This window comes from Saccopteryx leptura, chromosome 9 (genome assembly GCF_036850995.1).
Source record: "Saccopteryx leptura isolate mSacLep1 chromosome 9, mSacLep1_pri_phased_curated, whole genome shotgun sequence".
Classification (NCBI taxonomy): Eukaryota; Metazoa; Chordata; class Mammalia; order Chiroptera; family Emballonuridae; genus Saccopteryx; species Saccopteryx leptura.
Genome location: NC_089511.1, coordinates 59,811,292 through 59,823,412, shown reverse-complemented (window position 1 = coordinate 59,823,412; position 12,121 = coordinate 59,811,292). Strand labels below are relative to the sequence as shown.

Genomic DNA, 12,121 nt, shown 5'->3' with positions numbered 1-12,121 from the left:
GAATGTATTTTCTCCCCTTTTGTTGACATAACCATACTTCATGGCCCAGTTCAAAGGCTCAGTACCTTGGCTCATTGTGATCTTCCTTTACTGAAATTTGAAAACACATGATCTGGACCTTTGTTTTGGTCTTACTGCTCATGGAATTAGGCTTGTTATGCATTTATCTTCTGATGTAAGTCCTGGATTAGACAAAGGATGTCAGGTTATCCTGAACACTAATAATAAACAATCAGAACAAATGAAAAAAAAATCTCGTTTACAATTGCATCAAAAAGAATAAAAAGCCTATTAACAAGCTTAGCCAATGAGGGGAAAGACCTCTACTCTGAAAACTATAAGACATTGAAGAAATTGAAGAGGCCACAGATAAATGGAAGATCATATCATGCTCACAGATTAATGTTAAATGTTAAAATGATTAATGTTAAAATGACCATACTACTCAAAGCAGTTTACAGATTCGATGCAATTCCTATCAAACCACCAATGTCATTCATCTCAGAACTACAACAAATAACCCTAAAGTTTATAGGGAACCATAAAAAGACTCTAAATAGGTAAAGCAATCTTGAAAAAGAATAAAATTGGAGGTATCATGCACTCTGATCTCAAACTATACTACAAAGTCACAATAATCAAAATAGTATATTACTGGCACAAAAACAGACATATAGATCAATGGAACAGAATAGTGAGCCCAGAAATAAATCCTTGTATATATGGTTAACTAATCTGTAACAGAGGAGGTAAAAATATACACTCGAGAAATGACAGTCTCTTCAACAAATGGTGTTGGGAAACCTTGACAGGTACATGCAAAAATAACAACAACAAAAAAACTGGACCACTCTTTTACATCATATACAAAAATAAACTCAGAATGTGTTAAAGTATGAAATGTAAGGTTTGAAACCATAAAACTCCTATATAAAATAGGAAGTAAACTATTTAATATCATCAGGATGAAACCGAAATCTTTTTAGACATGTCTCTTTCATCAAGGGAAGCAAAAGAAAAAATAAACAAATGGAACTACATCAAACTAAAAAGCTTATATACAGTGAAGGAAACCTTCAACAAAACAAAAAGGCAACCTTACTGACTGGGATAATATACTCACAAATTATATATATCTGATAAGGGGTTGATAGCCAAAATTTATAAGAAACTCATACAACTCAGTAACAAAAAAATAAACAATCTGATCAAAAAATGGGCAGAAGAAGCCCTGGCCGGCTGGCTCAGTGGGAGAGCATTGGCCCAGCGTGTGGAAGTCCTGGGTTTGATTCCTGGCCAGAGCACACAGGAGAAGTGCCCATCTGTTTCTCCAACCTTCCTCCTCTCCTTCCTCTCTATCTCTCTCTTCCCCTTCCCTCACAGCTAAGGCTCCATTGGAGCAAAGTTGGCCCGGGCGCTGAGGATAGCTCCATGGTCTCTGCCTCACGGGCTGGAATGACTGCGATTGCAATGGAGCAATGCCTCAGATGGGCAAAGCACCACCTCCTGGTGGGCTTGCTGGGTGGATGCCGGTCAGACACATATGGGAGTCTGTCTCTCTGCCTTTCTGCTTCTCACTTCAGAAAAAATAAAAAAAAATAATAATTGGGCAGAAGACATGAAAAGTCATTTCTCTGAAGAACATATACATATGGCCAATAGACATATGAAAAGTTGCTCAATATCATTAATCATCAGGAACATGCCATTTAAAACCACAATGAGATACCACTTCATACTAGTCAGAATGGCTATTATCAAATAGTCAACAAATAACAAGTATTGACAAGGATGGAGAACTCTTGTGCATGTTGGTAGGACTACAAACTGGTGCAATCAGTGTGAAAAACAGTATGGTGATTCCTCGAAAACTAAAAATAGATATGACCCAGAAATTCCACTTTAGGATATTTATCCAAAAAAATTGAAAACAGTAATTTGAAAAGATATATGCACCCCTATGTTCATTGTAGCATTATTTACAATAGCCAAGATATGGAAGTAATCCAGGTGTCCATTGATAGATGAATGGATAAAGAATATGTGAGAGATATATACATATATATACTGCTCACAATAATTACGGGATATTTCAAAATGACTATCAAGCAATAAAAAAAGAAGCATTTGATTTTTTTTATTAAACAAGAACATCAGAAAAGCAAATGACAAGTCAAAGAAAGTTGTTTGATTATGCAAATGAGATGCAAAACCAACTTTTATTTTATTGGTGAAAATGCACTATACAAAAGGCTGAAAGTACTGGAGTATTTGCACGTTCCCTGACCCCCTAATTTGTGAGCGGTGTGTGTATACACACACACACACACACACACACTCTAATATAACCAATATAAAGTAATATAACCAATATAAGATTGCTTACCAACTACACATAAATAAAAATAACATTTAAAAAATATGTCCCGGGTTTCGGCACCAAACAAAACAAAACAAACAAAAACAACAACAAAACCAAAATATGTCAGTTTTTCTCTAAGTAAACACAGGGGCAGTGTGAAAGTAGAGAATTTTTAAAGAACAGTTTTCATCTGTCAATGAACTTTAATTGATTTTTGGCTAAAGCTTTTTTTTTCTCCCAAAATTTGTATATTAGGCAGAAATGATTTAAAAATCTATTACATAATTGATAATAAATTATGTATTTATAAAACTGGAGTTGATTGTAAATGCTATGAAGATTATTATCTTACATCCCCAACCCCAGCTTCCCAATCTCTGGATTTCCTTATGTTATTAATAACATGCGTTAAAGGAGCATAGATTTGAAGTCCTACTTTGAGGATGAAACTGGAAACTTTTCAAGTATGCCAGCAATAATCTGTGTTTCAATTCCATTGTGGTGCTAAATTTGTAAACCTTGACTTTCAGTGTCAATGCAGTTTGGTAAATAACAGAGAAAGGTCGTGCCTTTATGGTGTTCAGGCAACCATTTATGAGATTTGAATCTTAAAGTCATTTCCGTCTTTGAAGTATCTACATATTTTGCATTGGGTATACAGACAGCTCAACTGTTAGAAAAGTTTGGTATTTCAAATGGGTTTTCCTTGTAAAACACTGGCACAGGATATTTCCTTGTGCTTGTCATATACCTCTATCAGTATTTATACAATATATACATATTCTTCTGTACTGGCTTACACCAGAGAGGACGTCAGATGGCAGGGACCAGTTCATGACCAGGGAGGAATGTGAGGAAGCCACAGGCATTGAGAGCTATGTGTTATCTTAGTCATAGTGGTCTTAAATACGCACTACAGACATTCTCTGACACAGTGGTTCCCTTTATCTGTGATAAATGTGTTCCTACACTCCCTCCCACTGGTTGCCTGAAACCACGGTTAGTATTGAACCCTGTATATATGATACTATGTTTTCTTTCTATATATCCATACCTATGATAAAGTTTAATTTATAAATTAGGCACAGTAAAAAATAATAATAAAATAGAGCAATTGTAACAATATACTGTAATAAAAGTTATGTGAATGACTTTGGGCCATTATTAAGAAACAAGGGTTAGTGTTCAGGTATTGCCATACTGAGACAGTCAGTCTGCAAACCAAAAGGACGATTAAATAACTAATTGGCCAATAGCATATGCAGCATGGATACGCTGGACAAAAGGTACTTCAGCTCCTGGGCGGGACAAAGTAGGATGGCAAGAGATTTCAGTATGTTACTGTAAAACTTATGAAATTTTCCATTTAATGTTCTAATGACTGAAACTGTGGAAAGGGAAACCATGGATAAGGGCGACTACTGTAATTGGCAAGAATGCTGGGCTTGGGGTTATTGGATTCTGGTTGTATCACTTATTAACAATGAGACTATGGGTAGATTACATCACTTCTTCATTTGAACTTTCTTAAAACATTTTTTTTAAATTGAAGTAAAAGATAGACATAGAAAAGTGTATCTATCATAGGAGCATAGCCCAGTAAAAATTTCCCAAACCAGATACACCCATGAAATGAGCACATTTACATCAAGAACAGAACACTAGCAGTGCCCTGAAAGTTGAGCTGTCCTCCCTTCTGGTTATAACTCCCCACCCCCTACCAAAGATAACCACTATTCTGACTTCTCATTGTAGATTAGTCTGTCTTTTGGGGGGTACATTTTGTAATTGGAATCACACGATGTGTACTTTTTGTGTCTATATTGCTGTATGTAGTTGTAAGTCCTTCTTTTTCATTGCCATACTCCATTTTTCATATTCCATTGTATGAATATCCCAGAATTTACTTATACATTCTACTGCTGATGAATATCTGGATTTCTGGGCTCTGGCTGTTATGGTTCTGCTATAAGCATTTATGTATATAACTTTTGATGTTGGTATTTCTATTGGGTGTATCTATTGGTTTCTGTTTGATATATACATAGAGGTGTACCTTCTGGATTACACAGTATACTGTCAGCAGTTTATAAAAGTTCTGCTTGTTCTACATCCCTACTAACATTTACATTACTAACATTGTCTTTCATTAGCCATTTTAAAAATTGGAGATAATAATTCTTTACCTTCTTGTTGGAAGGTTGTTGTCAACTCAATTAAGATCTACTTTTCTTTGCTTCCAAATCCTGAGCTCTTTCTTCCACCGTGGGCTTGGACATCATCTCTGAGTTTCAGTTTCCTTCCATGTAAATGAGACTATTGGACTGAATAACTGTTAAAATCCTTTTACTTCTAATATGCTAGGCTCTGTAGTTGTGTTTTCCAGGTACAGTGCAAGTGGAACAGAATGTCACTAGCATTTAAATGCTATGACATGGGAAGTTGCTCACTTATGCATAGAACAGGTCCAGGTAATGGTCAGTTTTGTTTGTGAGTCAACAGTGAGCTTCCTTTCCCAGATTCCAGGTTACACATAAAATGTAGGTCAGTGGTACAGACAGACCCATACTTGAACAGGTAGGGTGCTTTTCCAGCTGGCCCCACATGACAGAATATTATTCTCTAGTGAGGAGCCACTGAGCCACTTCACCCGCAGGTGTTGTAAGGTACCAAAAACTACAGAATTAATATTAATATTTTAAGAGGCTTGGAGAACATTTTATTAATTTGGGTTAAGGTGTGCAGAGAAATTGTGAGAATAGTCTCTGTACTGTGTGATTGGCATAGTCAGGATGGCCCTTGGCATTGTATTCTAAATGCAAAGGGGAGGAAAACATGGATCCCCAGACATTCCACCACACCTGTGGGGAAAGGGGTGAATGGCTAGCCAGGTACAGGGAGAGAAAAGCCAAAATAAACCTTTTTCTTATAGCAATGAGCCATTTGCGGGCATTTGTCCCCACAGAAACTACCTCTCCTATGTAAATGCATGTGGTTAACACGTCTGACTCTGGACAGAGAGATGGCAGATAAACACTAGATAATATAGGAATGCCTTTTAATATGTAAAGAAACATCTTTCTACCATTGTGTTGGCTTGTAAATTTTGTTTTCTCCAAAAGGATGTATGGCTTGCAAATTGAACATGGTCTTATCATGTTAATGGACATATAACTATAACCAATAGTGGTAAGGGGCTCCTAATTACAATTTTTGCTTCTGTACTTCCCACTAAACAAAACTATAAAAACTAAGTAGAACAAAGGGCCGGCGTGCTCTCCTTCAGATTTCTGTTGGAGTTGCCGCTTGGCCAAGCTAGACAATAAAGCTTTGGTGTATAATCGACGGACTTTGTTGTGTCTTCGATGTTTCAGGTCCCTCCGGATTAGGATTAACATCTAGGAAGAGAAAAACTACCTCACCCTCACCTCTTCCCTCTATAGGATCACTATTGTTTGTATCCAATCAATTAACACATCTGTTTTCAGCACCAATTACATGACTGGCCTTGTGCTGGGAAGGAGATCTGAATAGGAAAGGGCCTGGCACATGCAGGAGACAGAAATCCTCAGAATATGAGGGTTACGACCATGGCCTCTGGAGTCGGCCTAACTGGGCTTTTACTCTCTATTCCACTTTTGGTGGCAGCTGCGGCCGCCACTCACATCACTGAAGAATGAGAACTGATTGGACACTTACTTGGGCCAGGCCCTGTGACCAGCTTTATATCTGTGCTCTTATCTGTCCTTCCAGTAAAATTATGAGGGGTTTGCTATTAGTAATACACTTTTTTAGATGAAAAAAGTGAAACCCAAAGAGATCAAATAATGCCCGAAATCAAAGAGCCAGCAAGTAGTAAAGCTCAAATTTGAAGAGAGTCTGATTCCAGAGCCCCTATTTCTTAACTGTGTGACTTTACCATCCTGAAACTTTAATTTCCTATTCAAAAACAAATATCTGTGTTCCATGGTTGCAGTAACATTAAAATGAAGTATTTTATGTGAAATCCTCAAATAGTGTCCAGCACTTCTAATACATAGTAAATACATAGATGTTCATTATTATTTTAGTGCTGTTATTTTATGTGAGAATCATTTCAAACTTATATTGGGGTGTGTAAAATGATTGTGAAATAAATGAAGGTTTCATTTATTTATTTTTAGGTCCTATCTGCAGCCTCTGTGTCTCATCCTTTGGAGCAAGACCCGTGACGATCTTCAGTGGCTTCATGGTGGCTGGAGGCCTAATGTTGAGTGGTTTTGCTCCTAATATCTACTTTCTGTTTTTTTCCTATGGCATTGTTGTAGGTAAGAAACCTGATCACTCTGACTTTTCTAAGCTTCAGGAATTGATCATAATTTTACCAGTGTCAGCTTTATTATTTAGTTCATATAAAAAGTGAAAATGTTCAGTAGTAATTTACTTTCTTTTTTTTTTTTTTTTTTTTTTTTTTTTTTATTTTTCTGAAGCTGGAAACAGGGAGAGACAGTCAGACAGATTCCCGCATGCGCCCGACCGGGATCCACCCGGCACGCCCACCAGGGGCGACGCTCTGCCCACCAGGGGGCGATGATCTGCCCATCCTGGGCGTCGCCATGTTGCAACCAGAGCCACTCTAGCGCCTGAGGCAGAGGCCACAGAGCCATCCCCAGCGCCCGGGCCATCTTTGCTCCAATGGAGCCTTGGCTGCGGGAGGGGAAGAGAGAGACAGAGAGGAAAGCGCGGCGGAGAGGTGGAGAAGCAAATGCGCGCCTCTCCTGTGTGCCCTGGCTGGGAATCGAACCCGGGTCCTCCGCACGCTAGGCCGACGCTCTACCGCTGAGCCAACCGGCCAGGGCAGTAATTTACTTTCAATGGCCACCTCACTAAAAATGGTTGCTTTAGTAAAATGTCCACCAGCGAATCAAAATATTTGAAAGGATGAATGTGTTTTAACAATGCACATTGTCCTCTTTTGAGGAAGATTTTTCATTTCAGCACTTGTCTCTAAAGCACATAAAGGAAGAAAGGGAGGGGGCGTCTAAGACTTTCATGTGTCTGACATCTGTAGCTTTTCCCTGACTTAGGAAGTTATCCCTTTCATGTTAGTCGGTTAAAAAGGGCTCTGTTGAATTTTTCTTAATCATACCATCTGTCTCCAGGACCCCAATCACAAAGTCACAGCAGAAGTAAATAGTAGATTGCAAAGCACAGAGTTTAAAATTTTCTTTAAAAAAAAAATAAGGCATGATTGGCCCTGGTAAGTTGGCTCAGTGGATAGAGCATTGGTCCAGTGAATGAACTGTTGGCCTCGCTTGTGGAAGTCTTGGGTTTGATCCTGGTCAGGGCACACATGAGAAGTGACCATCTGCTTCTCATCCCCTCTCTCTCCCTACTTCTCTCTCTCTTCCTTTATCACAGCCAGTGGCTCAACTGGTTCGACCTTTAGCCCCAGGTGCTGAGGATAGCTCAGTTGGTCCAAGTGTCAGCCTCAGGTACTGAGGATAGCTTGGTTGATTCAAGCATTGGCCCCAGATGGGGATTGCCAGGTGGATCCTGGTCAGGGTGCATGCAGAAGTCTGCTTTTCTATCTCCCTTCCTCTCACTTAAAAAAAAGACATAATTAAAGAAAACTGAATAGTGGGGATGATTAATGATGATTTGGATACAGCAGAGGACAAGTACAGGATTTGGGGCTGGAGAGGTTATTTTTTGGCGGGGAGTGCTTTTGTGTTGTATTCTACTAATTGTGTCCAATGTTAAATGTCACCAGACTCAATGTTTGTAGGAGCTGCTGGTAGGGAATTTGAAAAGACACCAGCTTTCAATGTTTTTTCTTGGTGTCTGGAAGAACCTATTTTGTTGAAAACCACTACTCCCCTCTTTTACTTGAGACTATTTCCTCAGTAATACATAATAGGAAAAACAGCAGCCAGTATTCACTGAGTACACACTGTGTACCAGGGTCTGCACTAAGTGCTTTAACTGATCTCATTTAAACTTCCCAAGAACTATTTTACCCAGAGGGAAGGTGAAGCTCGCAAAGTGAAAGACTAATGAAAGCAACATGGCGAGGGCACTAGTGGTAGAGCCACTCAGTGTGACACACATCTTGACTCTTGTACATTTTTATAATTATTTTTAGTTCTTTTAGCACTCAAAATTTATTTTAACTTTAATTATGGACCCTAATACTACTTAGATATTAATCTAAACAAGCAGAACACTTGTTAGTTCTTTGAGAAAACAGTATATATTAGATATTTTATATTCCTTATAAAGCTTAAAACCATTTTGAACCTGTAGCTACAAATATACTGAATAATCATTTTGTACTCTTGTCTAAAATAATAAAAATGTAGATATCTGTGTTATGTATGAATGGGATTATTCCTTTCAGAACATAAGACAAAAAAGAACAAATCATTTCTTTAGGACAGAATTTCTTTAGATTGTTCTTTTTACATAGAAAGTTGACTCATGATGCCTTTGATTTGATTTGAGTATTTTCCTCAAACTCTGGACTAACCATTTAAAATTTCACAGGGTTTTATTCCTAGTCATCATTTCTAGATAAAGCCTTTGTGAGTCTATATCCTAAGTTCTCACTGACCTAATAACTAATTGAAAGTGAGTGATAGCATCACATTTGCATTACCTATAAATAAAATTGAATTTTTGAAAAGAAAAAATGAGTTGACATTAAGACTTATATACATTTGATTGTGTCAGAAGAATATCTAAGGATATAGAGAAAGAAAAAGACAAAATTAACTCACTCCTATAATTAAATTTCAAAATTTCTGTAGCAATGGAGAGCATTTTACCAATTTATGAAATTGATTTTGATTTGGCTCATGTTATTGGAAGATTTCAATAGCTAATCCTGTTCTCCCTCCCCTGTGAACGCATGGTCTTCACTTAATTAGATATTGGTCTTGATTTTCTCTTTTGGCGGCTGCTGTTGGTGATGGTGGGTTTACAGAGCTTCTACTTGGCTTTACCCACTATGGTAACTCTTACTGCACTGGCCAAGGAACAACATGTATGGAAGTATACTAAAATGTATGTGTGCTCCAAATAAATATCAGCAACTGGGGAAATGAGTTCTCGATGGGTCCATGGACTCAGCAGACCCACTGTGAGCCAGACCTGGGCCATGATCCCATATATTACCTGCCTTCCCACTATATGACCCCACTATGAGGGGAGACCCTATAAATGCTCTCGTTTCCTAGTTAACAATATCAGCTTGTACCCAGTCTCCAACAATGCTTAAAACATATTCCCTTTACCCCTTTGTGTGATTACCTAAATACTGCTGTGGTTCTTTTTGGGTAAGGTTTCAAGATCTAATTATCTACTTGTCATAGTGTTTGTTGTAGTGTTCTTCCTCCTGGAATCCCAGCTTCCCTTTTAATGAGTGGATTTGGGGTCAGAAACAGGCTCAGGTCTGGTGAATGTACATGACTCTGATTTGGCAACATGGTATGAATTCATGTAACCAGAAGGAAGTTGTCAGCTCATGGAGAGACTAATGGGCTTCATGTCAGGAGATGTAAGTTCTGTGAACTTGAGCAAGGACCTTGATTTCTACAAGTAACTGTCCCCTTATCTGTGAAGGCTGGCTTAGCAACCTAGCCATATAGGTCTTGTGGGGACTACATGAAACCAAGCAAAATATAGATAAACATAAAATAAAGAAAAGATTTGAGTTACATTTAAATTAACTTAAAAAATATCACTCACTCTAGTAATTCTTAGGGCCTGTGAGCTACTATTTGTTCGCATATTGTTAACACTAATTCCATGGTTGTCTTCCTTGTGGTTTTATTCCATCAGCAGGCTCATAATATAGAGCTCATAGAATGTTTTGGGGATAAATAAATGGGATAATAATGAATAATGACACTTCCATTCTTTCATTATTTGAAGTAGAGTATCCCATTGAAAAGGAAGTGACAGGAAATTATTACACAGAGTATATAACTCATTCTCCTTTCCATATTATGAGTTCCGTAGAAAAAGAAAAAAGAAAGATTCAATCTAATGATAACATTCATTGAGCACCAGCTTCGTTTAGCATTGTGTTCTTGTGGACAAGTCCTGCCGAGGGTGAGGATGACGGAGACGCAAAGACCCGACTCCGGGGACCAAGTTCAGTGACGCCGATCCGCTTTATTCAGGAAGTAAGCTAGTTTATATACATGGGTTCAGCCAATAGGATGTTACAGTGTGTCCTTCATAGCCAATGGCTGAAAAGATCAGGGAGCAGCATGGTTGGCGCTGAGTCACTTCCTTATAGCGGGTGAGCTTCCTTCCTGGGTATGCCCAGGAGGGTTCTGGGAGCTGGAGTATTCTCACAGCATTGCATCAGCCGCAGCTGCTAGGAATGTGCTCTGCACTCCACCCACAGTGTTCTAAGCATTTTCATTTGTCGGGAATGAATTAAATGGGCTCTTAAGTTAGACAGAATGGCATAGGGAAGGAGGAAGCACTAATAGGTGGGCTCTGGGGTCAGACAGTGGGGATTAACCTTATTAGAACTTGTCAGCTGTGTGACTCCAGACAACTTGCTTTCTTGCTTTCCCAGTTTTAAAACTGAGCATACAGTGGTACCTTGAGATATGAACAAACCAACATATGAATTTTTAAAGATACGAGCTGTGACTCGGTCTGTGTTTTTGTTCGAGATCCCAGCGAAATTCCGAGATACGAGTTGTGATTCGAGAAGCTGCCGCTAGTTGGCACATTGGTGCACGGGTCCAGTATTGGTAGTTCGATACACGAGTTGACTGACTTATGAGCTCGGTTACAAAATGAATTAAATTCATATCTCAAGGTACCATTGTAATAATAGCATCCAACCTACAGGTTTTGTGGATTGATGAGATAATGCAATAAATATTCACTAGCATAACCATTATTATAAGTTTTGTAAAGTGGAAAATTATTTAATCTCTCTGGTTTCTATTCTTTTTTCTTTTTTGTATTTCTCTGAAGTTGGACACGGGGAGGCAGTCAGACTCCCGCATGCGCCCCACCGGGATCCACCCAGCACGCCCACCAAGGGGCGATATTCTGCCCATCTTGGGGCGTCGCTCTGCCATGATCAGAGCCATTCTAGCGCCTGAGACAGAGGCCACAGAGCCATCCTCAGTGCCCGGGCAAACTTTGCTCCAGTGGAGCCTTGGCTGCAGGAGGGGAACAGAGAGACAGAGAGGAAGGAGAGGGGGAGGGGTGGAGAAGCAGATGGGTGCTTCTCCTGTGTGCCCTGGCTAGGAATCGAACCCGGGACTCCTGCACACCAGGCTGATGCTCTACCACTGAGCCAACCGGCCAGGGTCTCTATTCTTTTTTTTTTTAATGGGACTAATATAAGCTCAGAGATATTGTGACTAGTCATGAGATACTATATATAGCAAAGCACACAAAAGTTTTTTAATATATATTTGTTTTCTTTTCCTTCAATTATTTGACTTGTTAGTTCAAGACCATAGCAGCAGTTTTTCCCTACTAAAGAAGCTCTATGAAAGCAAATGTATTTTTGAACAGATTAAAGAATATAGAAAAATAAACTTATATTTTGTTAAATTATGGTACAAAAAACCGAAAGAACACTGAAGTGTGTTAATTGGCATAATTCTGTTCTGCCATTTAATCAATATTTAAAAAATAGCATCTTGAACATACATTATCTGTTCAATTTGTGTAGCTAAAATAAATGGCAGCTTGCCAGTTTTTGAAATGACTATAAATAAGGTGACCAATCGTCCTCCT

The 12,121-nt window shown here is 38.7% G+C and overlaps 1 protein-coding gene across 2 annotated transcripts in view; it reads left to right on the top strand.

Annotated features, from left to right (window-relative positions):
* SLC16A9 (solute carrier family 16 member 9) overlaps positions 1 to 12,121 on the top strand; it is a 74,469-nt gene that overhangs the window by 40,586 nt on the left and 21,762 nt on the right. For both annotated transcript variants that reach the window (XM_066349140.1, XM_066349141.1), the window contains exon 4: positions 6,526 to 6,669. In XM_066349140.1, coding sequence (XP_066205237.1) covers positions 6,526 to 6,669 — 144 coding nt within the window. The remainder of the gene's footprint in view (positions 1 to 6,525; positions 6,670 to 12,121) is intronic.